Source organism: Kwoniella shivajii, chromosome 1 (assembly GCF_035658355.1).
Source record: "Kwoniella shivajii chromosome 1, complete sequence".
Lineage (NCBI taxonomy): Eukaryota > Fungi > Basidiomycota > Tremellomycetes > Tremellales > Cryptococcaceae > Kwoniella > Kwoniella shivajii.
The window spans coordinates 3100159-3119042 of NC_085908.1; the positions used below are offsets into that span (position 1 = coordinate 3100159).

At 43.2% G+C, this 18884-nt stretch overlaps 8 protein-coding genes across 8 annotated transcripts; 7 read left to right on the top strand and 1 right to left on the bottom strand.

Moving 5' to 3' along the window:
- Positions 1-112: 112 nt before the first annotated feature.
- Positions 113-3261, top strand: IL334_001144 (uncharacterized protein; the record flags this gene model as incomplete). The annotated part of the gene is made up of 4 exons (XM_062932904.1): positions 113-1060; positions 1131-1152; positions 1212-1333; positions 1390-3261. The coding sequence occupies 4 exons, from the start codon at positions 113-115 to the stop codon at positions 3259-3261; spliced, it is 2964 nt and encodes a 987-aa protein (XP_062788955.1).
- Positions 3262-3786: 525 nt separating this feature from the next.
- On the top strand, positions 3787-4952 carry IL334_001145 (uncharacterized protein; the record flags this gene model as incomplete). Its single annotated transcript, XM_062932905.1, has 2 exons — positions 3787-4555; positions 4708-4952. The coding sequence occupies 2 exons, from the start codon at positions 3787-3789 to the stop codon at positions 4950-4952; spliced, it is 1014 nt and encodes a 337-aa protein (XP_062788956.1).
- A 1001-nt stretch (positions 4953-5953) lies between these two features.
- Positions 5954-7090, top strand: IL334_001146 (uncharacterized protein; the record flags this gene model as incomplete). Its single annotated transcript, XM_062932906.1, has 3 exons — positions 5954-6617; positions 6685-6873; positions 6945-7090. The coding sequence occupies 3 exons, from the start codon at positions 5954-5956 to the stop codon at positions 7088-7090; spliced, it is 999 nt and encodes a 332-aa protein (XP_062788957.1).
- Positions 7091-7854: 764 nt separating this feature from the next.
- Positions 7855-8670, top strand: IL334_001147 (uncharacterized protein; the record flags this gene model as incomplete). Its single annotated transcript, XM_062932907.1, has 3 exons — positions 7855-8035; positions 8084-8473; positions 8540-8670. The coding sequence occupies 3 exons, from the start codon at positions 7855-7857 to the stop codon at positions 8668-8670; spliced, it is 702 nt and encodes a 233-aa protein (XP_062788958.1).
- A 665-nt stretch (positions 8671-9335) lies between these two features.
- On the top strand, positions 9336-10507 carry IL334_001148 (uncharacterized protein; the record flags this gene model as incomplete). Its single annotated transcript, XM_062932908.1, has 2 exons — positions 9336-10206; positions 10275-10507. The coding sequence occupies 2 exons, from the start codon at positions 9336-9338 to the stop codon at positions 10505-10507; spliced, it is 1104 nt and encodes a 367-aa protein (XP_062788959.1).
- Positions 10508-11618: 1111 nt separating this feature from the next.
- Positions 11619-13342, top strand: IL334_001149 (uncharacterized protein; the record flags this gene model as incomplete). The annotated part of the gene is made up of 3 exons (XM_062932909.1): positions 11619-12166; positions 12242-12462; positions 12528-13342. 3 exons carry the CDS (start codon positions 11619-11621, stop codon positions 13340-13342), a joined length of 1584 nt encoding a protein of 527 aa, XP_062788960.1.
- Positions 13343-13627: 285 nt separating this feature from the next.
- Positions 13628-16235, top strand: IL334_001150 (uncharacterized protein; the record flags this gene model as incomplete). Its single annotated transcript, XM_062932910.1, has 18 exons — positions 13628-13644; positions 13704-13736; positions 13794-13839; positions 13898-13925; positions 13981-13988; positions 14042-14110; positions 14191-14220; positions 14273-14316; positions 14398-14431; positions 14485-14499; positions 14555-14584; positions 14650-14710; positions 14766-14825; positions 14883-14925; positions 14991-15166; positions 15229-15391; positions 15459-16135; positions 16186-16235. The coding sequence occupies 18 exons, from the start codon at positions 13628-13630 to the stop codon at positions 16233-16235; spliced, it is 1584 nt and encodes a 527-aa protein (XP_062788961.1).
- Positions 16236-16382: 147 nt separating this feature from the next.
- On the bottom strand, positions 16383-18092 carry IL334_001151 (uncharacterized protein; the record flags this gene model as incomplete). Its single annotated transcript, XM_062932911.1, has 4 exons — positions 16383-16548; positions 16607-17648; positions 17706-17808; positions 17859-18092. The coding sequence occupies 4 exons, from the start codon at positions 18090-18092 to the stop codon at positions 16383-16385; spliced, it is 1545 nt and encodes a 514-aa protein (XP_062788962.1).
- Positions 18093-18884: the final 792 nt, after the last annotated feature.

Genomic DNA, 18884 nt, shown 5'->3' on the forward strand with positions numbered 1-18884 from the left:
GACACCTCCACTCGACTGGTCCACTTCCCATTACCAATACCATCTCACAAGACATCTCAGTGACCGACTCTGACTCCTTATCATCTATCCCTCTGGAGAGAGCAGTGATATCATGGTGACTCCGTCAACACCAAAAATACCACCTATAAAAATCAAACTTTCACTAGGATCAAAACTCGTTGCTCCCACTGTGCCTCCCACTCCTACGTCGAATCCACTTATTGCTTCTTCTTCCTCTTCTTCTTCCACACCTATACTCACCTTGACTACCTCGAAAAAGGGTAAAGCCAAAGCTATTATAGAAAACGTCGACAATACCGAACAAGATGAAACCATCCATACGCCTAATACAGTTGATGAAAGAGGAAAAAAGAAGAAAAGCAAATCAAAGGTAGCATCACCTTACCCCCCTTCGAATGAGAAGAGTCATGCAAACTCGACCCATTCACACAATGAAAACGGAGATGAACATGTGAACGAAGAAAATCAAGCTGGACCGTCCAAGATAGAAATATCAAATCCAGCACCGTCGTCAATACATCCAGTACAAATTCCTGCGGAGCAGCATGATATTCAATCGTATGATCAACCTGTAACACCTAAACCAAGTCACAAAGCGAAATCCTCCAAACCCAGTACATCGAAGAAATCGTCTTCAACACCGCGATCATCGAAAGCTACATCAAAAAGCAGTAAAGCCGCAAGATCAAAACCATCTGCAATTCCATCAAGGTTACTATCTGAAGCATTAACGTCTGTTCCACCTTCTTCATCTAAAATATCGACTTATGCACCTACTTCCGTTATACCTGTATCAGAAGATCCTGAGACTCCTATCAAGCTGGAATATTCAGAAGCCACTTCTCCAGATCCTTTATCATTGCCAGTCAGTCCTTCAGCATATCATGGTGATTCATTGACCCATACACCTCAGAATGAAAATTACGACGATACACCTCAAAGCGGAAGAGGTAGAACAGGCGGAAGATGGATGAGGATAAAGAGACCGCTGAAAGAACTACTCAATAAGTTGTTGATTGAAATGAGAAGGAAAGATGATGTAAGTTTGTCATTGACATATCCCTACATTTTCTGGTTTCATGTGAAAGCTGACACGACTTGTCTTGTAGTATGCTCTGTTTGAGGAACCAGGTTAGTTGTATGACCTCCTTTTTTTTTGGAAACCAACATAACTGACAGTCGATATATAGTGGACCTTGAGGCTTTCCCAGATTACCTGAATGTCATTGGAGGAGAAGACAAGATGATGGACATGGGTACGATGCAGAACAAGGTCAACAACGGGGAGTATACCACTCTCGATCAAGTCGAGGTGAGCTGAAATTCTATCCACATTGACCGGATGATTCGGCTAACGTGATTACATAGCACGATTTACGAAGTCTCGTGGACGCTGCTCAAAAGTTCAATCCACCAGGATCAATTCCTTTCAACTCAGCTGCTCGTATACTCACCATTGGAATGAAACACATTGAACGAGCTCGACCGATAGTACTCACGCCCACACCTTCTCCTACACGAGGATCAGCCACTCCGTTTGGAAGAGGAATGTCGGTATTCTCAGGAAGAGAAGGAACGATTGCTTTGGAAGAAAGTCGACGTATAGAAGACTTACCACCTGGATCGTACATCCCTGAACAAATGCTCGATTTCCCACCGAACTCCCTTCAAGCTTTGGCTGTTGGATGGAATATGAATGGAGGAAAGAGGGTTCACGCAAAGAAAATAGTGAGAAGCAGAGAAAAGTTTCCTGGTAAATGGAGACATTGGGAACTCGACGGTACGAGAGATATAGCAGAAATGGAGGATCCTGCCAATCTATTTGATCAATCCAGAACTAAAAGCTCAGAAGAAATGATGAATACATTGATTGACTGGAGAGGATTGAGGAAGTATCGAAATCCTGAGATATCATCACATTGGTGGGAAAGTGATACATCACTTTCCGGCCCGACAATCGTTGCTGGACAACCACCAATCCCTCAATCAGCTTATAATCCAAGAAAAGAGAAAATTATCGAAAGACATATAACTTCAATGGAATTTGGTTTATACCCTGAAATAGAAGCTGAGATAAAGTTCTTGAAGAAACGAGCAGGATTGATGTCAGAAGAAGAGATCTTATCTGAACATCTGAGACCGATAAGATCGAGACCCAATGCTCAAACTATCCCTAATCTGAAATCGAACACGAATGCTGTACTTCCACCGAATAACCTAATCAACATCTACGATTCTCACCCTTCTGAAAAAAGTGCAGGTGATTGGTTAAGAGAAATGACTACTGGTGATATCATAGGTGAAGCTTATTTGACTAGTATATCCAAGTTCATAAAAGGTGCTATGGAAACAGCTAGCAATACATCTTCATCAACAGCAAGAAATTCGCTGGACACGAAAATTGATAAAGCAGATTACCCATTGATCGAAGAAGATAGGATTCCTTTAGATGAATATGTCATGCAGAATTATCAAGATGGATTACTTTCCGCTGGATCAAGGAAAGCTGTTCTACAAACAATTGAAGAGATATCGAAATACCCCGCGGACAGACCGCACTGGGTTAACAACTTCACTAATCAGGCATATGGTAGGATAGCCCTAAGAGAGATGACTTCATCTTCTAATCCCATGGATATCAAACCTTTGTTGAGGATGGAAGGTGATTTCCTACATCAGGGAGTCGGAGGTAAAAGCGGTGTCAAGGAGGGATTGGATTGGATCGGTTCGGAGATCAAACAATTAAACGACAAATTGAAAGAAAAGATTCAGTTGGAAGCGCAGAAGGTTGAAAAGGGTAAAAGGAAGAGAGAAGATAATACGGACATGGATATGGATATAGACGACGAAAAGAAACGAGAAGATTCGAAGAGGATCAAGATTGAATCAAATGGAAATGTGCCTTCAGGCGGATCATCGCCATTATCTGATGCACCAGAATCAAAATCGAATGTGACTTCACCAAAACAAACTCCCCTGCCAACGTCAATGTCAACTCCAATGATTGATTCCACCATGATGGATATAGATGAGGTGGATCCTGGAAATACAAATGAGTTACGTCAACTTCGACTGGAATTAGTGGCATTATCTAAATTCTATCCATTACCTGCTCTAAAGAAGATGAGAGCTTTCGAAGCTGCGAAACTCTTACCTGTGAACGTCAGAGGGTTGATGACTGTTCCTGAAGATTTACCGAAAGTGGGTTCTCAGTCTACAGGTGATCACAAATCAAAGTAATGCTGCGGGGCATTGTGAACAAGGGGAACGTATAAGGATGGGATAGAAGTGGAATGGGATCCGGGTAGAAGGTACTGTGTTGAGTATAGTAGTACAATAATAGGTTGTATTCATACGGTACTTGATATATCTTACTCGAGTATTCGACTGAAAGTGGCAGATTGATACACCTCAGGACATGAATCTGAGCTCGATGCGACGATGTCAACTGTATCGCACACAATATCACTGTATATCTGCCAATATATACATATCTTGACCAAGGGATTCACAACTTCAGCTCAAAGCCATATCGGACATACTTGCACTGACCACAACGACCATAACAATCACATCTTCACTACCAAAAACGCATTGATCTCTTCTTCTTATCCGAAACCCCTGAACTTGTAAACTGACTGATGCACCGTGCGCATTCAGCGAAACTACAACTTCCTTTTCTTCCTGATCAACATTAATTGTTGTTAAGCTTCTGCGACAATCTGTTGTATCCAAGCTTGGGAGTGGAAAGTTGTGCTCACAATCATGACTCGTAATAAGAACAAACGATCATCACCTTCACCGAACTCATCTCCACTTCCCAATCTAAAGCAGAAGTTGAAAATGACGCAAAACCCTTCCGTATCCGAATCATCAAGGGGCATCAGATATGCGTCTAAGAAGAAACGAGAATTGGAAGATGAAGAAGGAGAATATCAATGTAATAGAAAAGAGGAAGAAGTAGACAACGATTGTCCAGCGAGAAGAACTAGGTCTCATCGTGCATCGAACGAAACACAGGAAAGAGGATTTTCCTCCTCGACTAGTATAGGTGGACCAGGAACTATGACTCTGAAGAAAAAAGCTTTTATAGTCGAAGTTGCTATTCCACCAAGATTGATAACTCGCTCCAGTCAACAAAGTACCTCAACTCTCACTATAGCTACAGCTACAGATACTTCAAAACCCAGTGGTACCCCCACATCATACGCTAAAGTCCTCGCGCCCACTCCAAGATCATTGGCCTCAACAACTCCCTCTTCCCAAGTGAGCTCGAGTAATATCCCCCATAAAGCTTCACCTTCAACTTCCTCGAAATCAAAATCAACCATATTTTCCGTTGCTCCAGCCCACGCCAAGCCAAGTCTGACTTCTTCACCTCAAATCCCAGTAGTGCATCTGGAGATAGAAGCGGAATGTATCATTTGTTCAGAAGAGTTATCTGCAATACTGTCAAAAGCTGAGATAGCAGGGAAAGGTGGTCTAGGAGGTGGACTAAGTTTATGGTCTTGTGAATTGACAGGATGCGGTGCACGTAAGTCTTTTATTGCTTGGTTCACATCAACATCAGCCCTCTTATACTGCAGACACGGTGTATCACTACAACAGCTCAATCTGTGGATGGCCAAAATATCGTCCGTTTTACGCGTCCTTGCTGACGTGATCATTTCCTTTTATTGTCCGTAGTATTCTGCATCACCTGCGCACTGGCTAGTATCAGACGCCATTCGAATTCGAATTCAAATCCAGCGTCCCATTCTAGGCAAGAGACGAAACCAACTTGTTCTGCCTGTACGAGGGAATGGGATGTCAAAATGATCGAAGAACAAGCTAAAGCATATGATCCATCTTTATTTTCTCCTCCAATTCCGCTCGCACAGCAGGTACCGATCCACGCTACCTCTACGCGACGTATTGGTCCTCCTTACTGACATGAATCTTCGTCGAACGGTCGATTATCAGCTCCAATTCACCAACTCCCAGCAATCGACCTACACGGCGCTCTCCTGCACAATCGAGGAAGGATGACTTAGTAGTCTAGAGTTCTCGGATGATGGGAATGAGGCCCTTTAAGAAGATTTATTCAGTGTCCCAATAATGAGCATGGTAGTCGTTAAAAACCAAGAATCGTAAAATTGAGACAATGATCATACAGCATTAGTTTATGCAGTTCTGTATTCGTTTGATACGCTTGCGGTGGTCTGATCACACCATGTATGTATATATATATATGCCATACGCGAGTGCAGAAAAGTCCCATATGGCAATGACGGTGGTTGAGTCAACTTTTCAAACCTTATTTCGATTTAATTATTGCAATTCTGTCGACGGTGTATTTGACACTGCCTCAGGCTATTCCACAGCTTCTTGCTAATGATCTCTCCCCAATGCTGGTACCTGATACATCTAACCATTCACCAAGTCAATCAATATCTCCCCCATCTACCACAACTAGCTCACAATGGCAAGCTATCAATCCTTTCATGAAAATTACGAAGGAACATCCCCATTATCCGGTGATTCGATACATTTCATTGAAGTAAGACCTAAGAAGACTCGCAAAGTTGAAGTCGCTTTCTCTCCCGTATGACCTAAAGTAGTTCTTCCAAACGTTTTTCGGATGAACGGTTCATCCTCAACAGCTGATCGGATTGACAGTCACAGTGAAAAGGGAGCAGAGAGGGGAATGTATATCTTGAACACTCCTTGGGACGAGAATCGACCGGATGATGAAGGTCTGATAGTTGCATCAAAGGTCGGAAGAATAGTCAAGTACGCTCGAAACAAGCCGTTAAAAGAGGTAGAAGGTGAAGTTGAGATGATTATCGAAGAAGGTACTAGATCTAATCCTAAACTTGTTTTAGACTCCGATGAATTAGGTCAACGAGTTTTGATGTCTGAACTAGGATTGCTGACGAGAGAATTAGATTATATGAAGAAAGAAAGACAATATGACTTCAATAGGCTGGAGAATGAGACCCGCACATCGTCAAGCTCAAAAATGAAGTGGGATATACCATCCAGAATATCTAGGACTCAAACACAAAAGGATTTGATGCAAAGGGAGAAAATATCGATAGAAAGAATTAGTAAATACGTTCCGGTAATGTATAGGCAAAAAGCTTTGAATCACGTCATTACATTCTATAAGCAGAAGAACGAAGAGCTCAAAAACCAAGAATTGGAAGGAGGGGTTCAGAGTGAGATGGGACCATTGGAACTTGAAGCCAACAAAGATAGAATTAAATTTAGTATTAGTGAATTACCGCCCAGGAAAACGATCACACGTATGGCTGGTAGTGATCTCGATGGCCCTTTCACTTCGCCTTCTGCTCTTTATAGTAAGGAATCGCTGCCAACCATAGCAAATAGTGTTACAATTGAACATCATCATCACTCTCCTACGAAACCTCTACCTTTTAACAATACACATAAATCTTCTAAAGCATTATCAGTCCAAGAAAACCCCACTTTGTCATATCGTCGAGCTAGAGAGGCACACGGTAGATTAGAAATTTCAAACATGTGGTATAAGAGGAAAATGAAGATCCGAAAACATCGTAGACTTCGTAGACCTCGCTCTGCTCTTGATGAGAGTGACGAACACATCACATTCAATTCGGAACTTGAGGAACGGAAATGCAGACCATGACCGGTTATCAGTCTTGGGATCACCAGAAGCTCGATTTCAACACAGAGGTCGATCCGCCCAACCAGCACTAATCGAGGCTGAATGCATTATATGCTCAGAAGACATGACCGAGATCGCTAAGAAAGCTGTTCTGGGCGGTAAAGGTGGTGTAGACGGTGAAGCCGCTTTATGGGTATGTGAATTGGCTGATTGTGGAGCTTGTGAGTCGCTTTCGTCGATCGCATGACAATTACGATTGTGACGATCAGCTGATCTCCTGTTGAGTAACTAGTATTCTGTATAACATGCGTCAAATCCTATATCGATCATTCTGAGAATATAATCTGTCCAGCTTGTACCAGATCATGGGACACTAACAAATTCGAAGAGCAGTACTCTGTGTACGACAATAGCTCAAATCAGAGGAAGGGAAAATAAGGAAAATGAGAGAATTTGGAGGACTGGGAGGGAACGACAAAAGCACGGTGACGGAAAGGGTCAGACGGATAGAATTCGATAATAATAATACTGTCTCAGGTTACATGTTCTAGGGAGATATTTCGATACGTTGCAAACACTGTTATCTACAGGGTAAGCAGGTATAATGGGATTTAAAGTATCCTGTCCGCATATGAAATGGTATAAAGAAGCATGAAAATGTCTTTGACCTTTTGACTTCGCACTGCATTTTGTTTTGATGAAGCCCGGAAATGGGAAATACAATAATTCCTTACTTTCTTGTTTTGATTTAATTAAGCAAGGTGTTGAACTGTGTGATGCTGTAAGAGAACACAGTGCCCCAGCGTTGTATCCGTACATCGCATCAGTCACATTAGTCGCAGACTTTGATCGCCCCAGACCAGATTATACAGTGCACCCACCGTATTTCATTGTTTGTCCCATTCCTTCGCCTTTGCACTCTTTCTTCTGACTTAACTCTTATCTACAAAACGCATCTCACATTGACAGTGAAGCCTTATCAACTCATTTTGTCAGTTCCTTTTGCGATACTACATACCATCCATCTACGACCATTCTTGTGAAACCGCCAAATCAATAAAATAAGAAAGGAAACCCAGACGACACTCTTGTATTCAGATTCCGACTCAGATGAATTACTGGATGGTACTCGTGCAAAAGCTGCAAGATCCAGAGATCCTCAGCTAGAAAAGGGAATCAATGGCCAAGCTGGAACTTCGACTATGAGAACATCGAATGAGATGACCATTGAACCAAGAATACTGAAGAAACCTAGAAAATCAAAGGATAAAGCTATGAAACTTATTGATCAAGGTGTGCTTGACGAAAGACGGTATCGTAGACTACAAAAAGCTGAGAAGAGGGAATTGGAAATGAAGACGGTTGGAGAGAAATTTGATGATCGTTAGAAGCTCTTGAAAGTGCGACCAGTGCGACGACGATCATCTGTAGCGTCTGCATCGTCGACTACGCCTCAAATAGCATCAGGACGACCACAGCCGGTGGTACCCACACGACCGAGGAAGGAACCAGTACTACTATCTGACCGCGAACTTGAACCAAAAGCTGAAGCTGAATACGAACATGAACACGATGTAACATATGATCTCGAAAGTCGCCTTCCTGAGATAACCGGAACATCTTCTCCTAATTCTATTGAACTTGACCACATTGACGAAGTGTCTGGTAATAGAAAACGAAGAGAACCTTCAATCCCATTCGAATGCCTCATTTGCTCAGAAGAGATCCCTATCATCCTTCAGCAAGCTCAAGAAGAAGGGAAAGGTGGTTTAGGCGGTGGATTAGTCTTATGGGCGTGTGATCAAAAAGATTGCGGAGCGTGTAAGTTTGACCAAACACGAAGTGGCCCTTATCAAGACGGTACTGATACTGATGTGTGACGTTCAGTGTTCTGCATAGTTTGCGCCTATCAATATATAACTCTGCACGATAAAAGCGACCCCAAATGTCCTGCTTGTACGAGGCAATGGGAATCAATGGTCTTATGGCGCAAGCGAGAGCTTATGATTCATCTTTGATCATGGAAGCAGACATCTAGCATTGGTATCTAAAGTCTGGAAGCACGAAACAAAAATGCCTTTCGAGTCTATGAGTTTGTAGCACTATATGCTACATGTATGTCCTCTCGCTGAACGTGTAAAAAAGTCAGCGACATTTCAGTCAGTACAGTACGCGTTAACAGGCAGTATTATCGCCAGAGAACTCATCATAGAACGTGCAAAGACATGGTGAACAACTAATCCCAGATTTAGAGACGTCTTTGGGGCTCATTGTCTTTCCCAATAACGAGCACGGACGACGATTTCATAGTATGACTGATGAGTTAAGTAAACTTCTGGACGCCAAGTTCGTTTGTCCTTACTTTCAACTTGCTCGCCATTGATGAGTATGGGCGTTTATATGAGCGTACTACTGTAGTACAGCTTCCACTAGAAAAACATACCCAAAGTCGTTGACCTACTCTTCCTACTTCGCTACATGATCAGTTTCCTACTATTTTCAATGTTCTTAAGTAATCTGTCTTGAGAAACCCTCTTAACTCTTACTGTATCCCAATCTCCAGTACACATTGTCCATCATTTGATCAAACATCTTGTTCCTATTTAACCTTTTAGACGATTACCATTACTCACCTTTCTTCTTCCAAATTCCAAATCAACGAGATAAATCATAATGAAGCAAGATGTCGTCCGATCTCAGTGATGATGAACAAATAGCCATATCAATCGCCAAAGCAGAAGGTCAACGCTATGCCGATTCACAACTACCAGCTGGAAGGACACAGCCACGTCGGCAGGCCAAAAGAAAAGCTCAAGATCAGATACAAGAAAACTTGATGGTGGAGAATGTTTGGTCGGATACTTTTACGGTCATGAAAGAAGCTAAGAGGACCAAGATGATACAGCTGAGTAACAAGGGTGCATCAAATATTGGAGCACTCTCTACTCATAATGGTAGAAGAGCTCAAGAGAATGATTCCGATGTCAACGATGAACGGAATAAGGAAGATGTGGAGGACGAACACCCTGTCTTGGATAATGAGGATAACGAAGGTACCCAAAATGACCATGACCACGGGGAGAATCCCACAACTATTCATCAGGACTATGACGCTGTTCACGATGACAACCACCGCCAACCTACTTCGACTCAACGGTTCTCTCATCAAGTATCGAAAGAAAGCGTCGCTGTCACCACCCAATTACCCATCACAGCCACACTCGAACCTCGGGAGAACCCTCTCGAGAACGATACCCCCAATTTACAGGAAGATAAAGCAGATGCTCCCATTCTAGAGGAGGATCTAGCCGAAAATGAGGATCCAGTCACCGAAGTGGGGATGGATCCTGATGATAAAGCAGTCCTTCGGAAGGGGCCTGAGGATTACGAAGATCTGTTTGTGTATGGAATCGGTATCGCCAGGCAAGATCACAGTTCAGAATTCTGTGCGATCTGCCTAAGTCCTATCGAGGAAGCAATCAATCTGGCTATCATCCAAAAACAGAATCCAGACCTGGCAATTTGGTATTGTCCTCTTGAACGGTGTAATACTAGTAAGATCCATCACATTATACACCTTTCTAGAGATCAATTGGATACTGATCAGCTTTTTTTCATTCAGGCTTCTGTGTCGGATGCGTAGCTGAATCTGTGATGACCACCCGACATATCCACCATGGTTTCACCAGCGAGTCCACAATAAGTAGCCCATCCCCGTATCGAACATTAAAACGAAATCCGAAATGTCCCTGCTGCAGAAGGAATTGGTCTGCCATAGATGTCATGAAACACGCATCATCTTACGATCCTATCACGTTCTACGAATTCGGGGACTTCAGCAAGATTAAGCCATGAGATATTCATAGGTGGCCATCTAATCTTGTCGAAGAAGACTACCAGAATGACCAACTTTTTTTATATTCACGATTTTTAATAACGACCCGATCTTGGTTAGTGAAGAATGACAACTGGGTTGTATCTTGCGGATTTCATGAATGACTTTGTGGGGGTGTCTACTTCTGACCAGGAGACATAGTCCCTGTTACTTCCATGTTGACCCATGCTTCGACCACGATACATTCATTTTCAACAAGGTTAATACCCGTACGTCACTCGACATCGGAACAATATTGCAATTCGATAGGGTCCTAATAAGGTTCAATAATGGACGGTTCAGTAGGGAACCTTAAATCGCCACTGATCCGTCGAAGTGTCGCTGCGTTCCAATAAAGCAGAGTACAATATACATATATATACATGACACCCATATCATAGCAGTCTTATCTCCCGACCTTTCTACATTCCCCTATTCACAAAGTACCTCTACAATCAATCTCACAGCTACTCTGTACCCTTGTACTGTGACACTCGTCTTACGAAGAGGTAAAACAAGATATTTTCTCCATCCATATATAACTTTCTTTCTTTCACACCTCCTCTTCCTTCATATCATCAAGAGGACGAGATTTGTTCTGTCTTGGGGCCGTCTAGATTCAATAAACATACTAGATCCAGGTACGTCACATTGTTTCGTTCTTTCCTTCACGCTTCGTTTGTGAGAATGCCGATGATTTAGCAAGTATCGCTGTTTGGATATTTGCCGCTCCCAATCGCCTTGGGTTAATGCGTTTGTTGCCATATATGTATGGAGGGCATTCCTAGGGCAAAGGGAAAATCGTTTTCTTCTTCCCGACCTTCCTTTGGCACATTGGTCATCAGAAACAAAGGAAGGGGGACGGTTCTTTTGATCCTTGTACCTTCCTTTGGGAAATATATAATACACTCTAACTGATAAAGGAAATCGAATCTAATCGGCTTCTACCATCTATCGCAATTCTCACCTCTATATATTCTCTTTTCCTTCTTCAATTTGATTTGACACACATTCAATCATCACGATTTCGCAGTGAAGATGTCGAAGAACAATCTCAGAACTGATTCTAGCTTGTTCACCTCAGCGGCCATCATGCCTGTTTCCATGACCCGACAAGGGAATGTTCTCCTCCGATTTGACCCTTATGAACGAACACGACTTGATAGGCCAATCAGACCACCCCCACCACCTCAAACCAGCAAAGCTCCTGCACCACAGTCTCAATCTCAAGTTATGGCCTTAAGACAGCCACATATGGTGCAAACATCTGGTCGATATCAACCTTCTCGAGGTGCTCAGAGAGACGCCAAATATACGAAGAAGGAAGCTCAAAAAGGTGAATCATCTTCTCAAGCTCGATCTCGAGCAAACAGCTCTCGAGGGAGACCAAATCAATGCATTCAAACCCATCAAGGAATTCTACTCAATGAACCCAGTCATCAGTGTCAGAATCCCAACTCCCATCGAGTTCACCTCATAGATCAACAGCGAGAACAGATGAATTTGATGGAAACGATAAGAAGAGAACAAGTGATCGCTATTCAAGCAGCTCGTCAAGCTCATGCAGAAGCTACAGAATCAAGCGACGGAGAAGAACAGAAGATCAAAGCGATCCAACTTCAAGTGTTTGTGCATGCAAGGTTTGTCTATACCTCTAATCTCTGTATTTTATAATTCACGAAGGAAGAAAACTGATGTTGATGCGAATGACGAAGATCTACACATTGCGGATGGAGTGGTTGTCCGGCAGTACTGAACTCATGGGCGATTTTGGAAAAGCACATACATCATGCTCATTTACATCCAAATCACACCCCACCGGGCCAAGTCAAATGTCACTGGCTAGATTGCACGGCGATATTTGGGACTGCAGCTGAATGTGAAAAGCATGTTCAGACTGGACATATGGGAGGTTTCTCAGCTAGATGTCCATTCAGTAAGTTACTTCTCACACATTGTTTCATATATATCGACCATGCTTACAATGGTCTCTTCTGGCAGATTGTCTCTTCGAAGGTCCAACTTTCCCTTCACTAATGGCTCACATTCAAAGGCGTCATCCAAAAGCGACTCCAGATGATTTCGTACCAGGTTTAATCCACCAAAAACCCGTGCTTCCCCCCAAGACAGCTCTTCCGCCGCTACCATCCCTTGATCAGCCAGACAATTACCATCCCCTCAATCCAATTCAGCCATTCAGTGGTGGAATTGGTAATCGAAATAGGAAGATGGTAGCTAGGAGCTGTTTCAAAGGTCGATACCCGCGTGTGGAGGCTTATGTCGATAAAAGAGGGGCGGGAGCTGCCATAAAAGCTGTAGTTGAGAATTCCAAGAGACTAAGATTGGCCCCACCTTCTTCAGCCGTGACCGTGAGGATGGAAGGAAACACCGAAGATGTCGTCAAGGAAGGTGGTACGATTTCTGAGATTGAGCCGGGAACAGCCAGGACATTGGTAGAATTAGTGGATGTGCTGGGCTCTGCGAAGTTTGCTACATATAAAGCGAAAGAAGAAATCAACGGGGATTCTGCCGGTTCCGGTTCCTATTCCAGCTCAGCCTCTGATACTTCTTGCATCCTCAAGAGTACATCTTTAGGATCATTCCCCTCGAGCCGAAGCCAGAGATCATCAATCTCAGATTTAAATTCAGTGCTCAGCACAGAAACCTTCGAAGATCTCCGGGTTCATTCCGAACAAGGTCAAGTTGTACAAACAGAGATGAAGAGTGTCAAAAGGAGCGCAAGGCTTAGGCTAAAGGTGGAAAGGCAAAGTTCAGGTAGTTCAGGTTTTTTCAGTCCGTATAGCGAGGAAAGTTAAAACGCAAGACAAAGCGTGAAATTTGCCCCCTGTTGGCGGACTGTATTTTGTAATGGTTCATTATGATGTTGATTGGTATTCAGGACGCATTACAAATTATTTCTAATCCCAGTGATGAGTAGTCTGGTCAACTGAAGCGGCAAAGTGGAGGTTGATCAATGTTGATCCGATGCAATTGACTGAAGGCAGAGTGCTATATCTTCATGCTGTCCACATAACATTTGAGAAGATTCTCAGTGCTGCATAAAGGGGGCATATCCAGAAGGTATCCAAGCCGGACCCAAGATGCAAGCTCCACAACTGTAAGATCGTGATCTGCTCATACGTTGAGTCTGATTAAGAGCTGATAATGGATCAATAGGCGACTGAACGAGCGTCATGCTAATCCAAATCCGTACGTTCAACGGAGTTTATGTGTCAGCAATATTGTATATCCTAATCATTTCTACAGATATATCATATTCATACGCTCGCTGGCGAAGAAGAAGGATACTACGGTTAGCTTGTCGTATCCATTCACATTGTGATCGAATAGCTAATCCAAGACAAACTCAGGATGCTGAAGACATACTCAAAGCAGTCGGTAAGCTATAATGTGCTCCAATCGGCCTAATATGATGGCTGACTAGATCTCTCAGCTGCACAGGTATGGATCTTACGTTCAGTGGCGATCTGGAAGCGAGCTGACGAGAGAATCAGATGAAACCCATTATGAAAGAGAGGTTCATGCAGGTTCATACGTTGGAGGAAGCAGAGTTCAATCGAGTGGTAAGCTAGTCCATATCATCTAGTTGTGGTCCTCTATTGTCTTCCTCACAGCAGAACTGACTTCTGTCGTCGTGTACTAGTTTGCCGGTAGAAATTGGAACCATGGTCAAGTAAGCTGGCCGGTGTCCACATTCGAGCACTCAGTTAATTGACAATTTGTAGAGCATAGAATTGGTCCTGAGAGGTCCTAGTGGGAGGTTTCTACCGTAGGTTTAGGTTTTCGGGCTCTACTTCAGTCTCCATGTTGTTTGTGAACTGAGTTCTTCAACTTAACATTGATGGTACAGATTGAACTATATCATATCTGTCATGTGTCATGAGGTGAGCCTCCCTTATGCCGTAGTTTCAAATATCAGAAGCTGACAAATAAGCAGATGGCTCATATAGAGGTTCGTTGACATATATGAGACGATGAAGACGAAAGCTGAATTCTGCTCAAAATAGCAAATGAATCACGGTCCCAAATTTCAGAAAGTGAGTTAGCCCACAACTCCAATACTTGCAATTTCAAAGCACAAGCTAATTGTCATCCGCAATAGCTTATGGCAGAGATTAAGGCGGATGTACGCCGACTACAATCGAAAGGATACTATGGAGATGGTACGTTCATCTTTGCGCTCTTTGAATGGAGGATTCATCTAGATGAGTTGTCTAGGTTTTTGGTCCGATGGGAAAAGATTACAAGATAGCGTTCGAATGGGGGGAGAAAGTTATCGTGAGTTTTCGCTTCTGTTGATGAAGGATACCAAGTGTATTGACCTCGGAAGTACAGGAGCATCGGACTTTCCAGAATACGTATGTGGTGTAAGCGCTTCGTAAGTCACGCTCATGAAATCTGTACTGTCTATCAACAGCTCATCTAGCAACTATGATATCGTAGGGACGCTCGGAAAGCAAAACGGCCATCCCGAGGTCCTGGGGCCAGTCGCACCCCAGGTTTGGTGAAAGGAGAAGCTTCTCATCGTTCAGGGAGACAAACTGAATATCGTCGTAAAGCTGGACGCAAAAATAATGCAGATATGGGCGAGGTGGGATTGAGGTTAGATGGAGGAAGACGTGAGTTGACAGTCTCTGATTGGCTATAGCCGGCGTATGTTGTACGCTAATGACCACCAAAGAGATCACAAAGGAAGATAGAGAAGAGCGAAAGACTTTCGTTGATAACATGAGTCAGGTCCTTGTGCAGCAAGGATTGAGTGTTACGAGAGCCAGGAATAGGGCAGGTGAGATGTGGATAGAGAATAATCCATGGTGGAAAGAGGGCAGCACTAAGGGTAAAGTGTGAGTCTGTGACTTCTATTGAAGAATAGTCCACGGCCTTATTGACACGGTTTTCTTCCTAACCCAGAGCAAAATCGAAGACCGCAGCGGAGATGAGAGCTGCTGCAGCAGAAGCACGTCTTCGAGTCCTATCTGACCCGTCCACAAGAAATAGCAAGCCTCTCATAAAAGAGCAAGATGAGGATGACACCTCGAGTAATGATGGAGAAGAAGACGCCAAGCCGGTGTTTGACGAAGAAGATGAAGTCTTCGATCCTCACATAGACGCGGAAGAGAGGAAGAGGGAAATGGAAGAAGACATGGATGACGAAGAACGTGAGGGACTGAGAGGTGGATGGCAAGAATTTGTGACAACATGCGGTGAACCAGAAGCTGGAGCCTCTAAGTCTGCGAACGTGAACAATGTGAAAGCAGCAAAAAGAGAAAGATCGCCTTCTATCGACAATACGGTGACAACATTGAAACAGGCAAAGCTGGGACGACCATCGACAAGTCTCGGAGTGGACTTAGTTCGACAAGAGAGACTTCGAGCGCTTGGTTTGGCGAGTACGAGTGGTTCTTCCAGGTCTCGAACCATGGGATTTACACAAAATCTCATCGACACAAGTAGTCAACTGGAGCAGATTGACACCAAAATAGAAAAGGATCACAAATCGGAAGATGTCTCGACAAGACTTAGGGGATGGCAGGGCTGGGAATGTAAATTGTGTACTTTTATCAATCTCGCGGATCAAGGTCGATGTGGTGAGTCATCATGACGCGCGAAAATCAGTATAGGCTGATCAGTGATATAGAAATGTGTCAAGCAAGACCTGATGGGTCTATGCCAGAAGATGTCTTATGACACTCAAGGTCACAAGAAAAGGTAGTCGATTTGACTTGTGACTTTTGTCAGATTCACAAATACACAAAGCTGCATGTATCAAGTATAACATCCATCCTCAAGTCTCATGAACGCATTTTCCGATAAGACTGACATTCAGTGCTCTATCTATAAGGGATATATAAACCGTTTATTCTCCAAATCCGTCAAATCCAGCAGTGCAATGTCTACTTTCTTCTTGATTATTTCACCTGTAACCTCATCAATTTCCTCCACTTCACCTTCTGCAGGCTTTTCTTCCTCGCCCAGACTTACAGCCCATTCTCGCCTCTCCCTATTTCGTTTAGTAAGGATGAACTGAATCACGAATAATACCAGCGGAGTTCCACCACGATACTATGATTTGAGCTATCCATGCCCCATAATATCTTGGACCGTCTCGAGGAACCCATATTTGAGGAGAGATGAGATTGGCAACTGAATAACCAAACATCCACATCACGTTTCTGGTCAGTTTCTTAGTATAACCTGCACTCGATGAGTTTGTCCATCCTAAAGCAATAATGTAGGTGTTTCCATATGTGTGACCGGCTAAAATCAAACAAGCCAACATAGCTAAAGGTTTGTCCCACGAAATAGTGATCATACCAATACCTCCAGCAATAGCTGGGATGCACCATACTAATCCATGAACAGCAAAATGTGTTGGCCAAATATGAAGTGCCCAAGCTGCAAGAATGCAAGCGATGATTCCAAAACCAGCACCGGCAGCTGCGACATGTGTTGACCCAAGGGTCGTGATACCTAAAGATGTAGTGATGAGATTTTGTTGTCCATAAGTCAGATTATTCGAAATCATCAGGCAGAAAACAGCTAGGGTGAAGAGCCACGAAATTGGATCTTGTATAGCTTCTTTGAATTGACTAGGTTTGAATACTTTCTGCTCGATCGAAGATTGACTTGATTGATGAACCCTGTTTATGGTATGTACCTTCTGTTCGAGAGTGAGGAATGTCGCATGTCCTGGGTTATCAGGATATCTGAACCATACAAGGATGGAAAGGAGAATGGAACTACCACCAGTTACGATCATGAACAACTTCCAAGGTGACACCTTGCTTTCGCTCCACAAAAGCCCATATGAGATGAATGCGGCACATAGAGGTGCTAGAGCTGATGTTAACCATAAGACAGGTTGAAGAACAGATTGCTCGTGTCGATCAAAGAACATCCCAATGGTCATTTCCATAGCTGGAACAACAACAGATTCAGCCGCTCCAAGTGCTAATCGAAGGACCACTAGTCCGGCATAACGGGTAGCGACACAATGAAGAAAGACAGTTACACCCCAAAAGAATACCAACCCAGCAACGAATCTAGCCAAAGGAAGTCGTTGCATCAAATAATGACCAGGCCATTGAAAGGCGAGATAACCTTAACAAGCGAGTCAGCATGGAAAGCTCAGTCAACATGGAGGTTCTCACCACTCACCAACATAAAAGAATGTTCCTAGATTGTTATATTGAGCCTTTGTGATCTTTGTCTCTTCAAATAGTCCAAGAATAGCAGCATATCCTAGAGTGGATTTGTCGATCTGGATCTCGTTATCAGCAATGTAATATTCTCGAGTAATTCAACACTTACAAAGAGCAGTAAATTGATGGCAGATAATAAACCCATAACATGTAGGTATAATTTCCACTTCAATCTTTTCTCCTTTTCAGATGTCAAAGGGCCAAATTCAGCCCCGTGAGCCTCGACCAAACGAAGAGTCTCATCGGCGTATTTCTCGCTCACTGCAATGGTCTTGAAAGTACCATTTTGCCCATTGATAGGATCTTCGTACTTTGCCTCGTCAGGTGTCACAGGTGAACACATTTTTCCTTATGGTTCGCTTGACGAAAATTTTTGAGGGTGGGAGGATTAAGTCTCAGCATCTTGCTTGTAGATGGCTTATATCTATTATACATCGTTCGATCTGATTCTGGGGATCTTGGGGAATCCTGGAAAAAATATTTCATATTTTATGATGATGTGCTATACAGTCATGCACGCCATCAGGAACCGTGTGAACGAAGCTGAAAGCATTCTCGGTAATTGTCAGTGAGCCGTTTGCGGTTATCATGCACTTCAGAGATACTCATGACTCGATGATCAAAGGGCGATTACATCCATTACCAGTAGGTAAAAACCGAGGGATTCCGAGAATTGAGCACTCGTTGATGTATTCAATTGATCACGACATAAAAGGTGATAATGCCTGCTTTTTATAACATGACTAACGCACTCAAATGATTTCAGAACTGTCTGGCAGTATTTAAGCATAAGTCGAGACTTTTACAAAACATCTGAATTATCAGATCTTGTCTTCTCGTAGAGTACTTACTTCAGGTACATGATCGAGTACGTCGTAGATCTCGCTTATTTGGTTCCATGAGAAAATCATATATGACGGCCGCGCTACGAAGCGGCAAAAGCGGAACTCGCTAAGGCGGGAAGTCCAATTCTGCTTTAAGAGCAAGCTCGGTGAATGATGAAGAGATTATAGAAGAGAAATACACAAGTTCATTAAAAGTGTAAGGCTCGCAAATTCAGGAGTTGCAGCAGACGCCAAGAGAAGATAGTTGGATGAGCACTGAGCGATGGTTCGCGCTGTGGTATCGTGGGCTT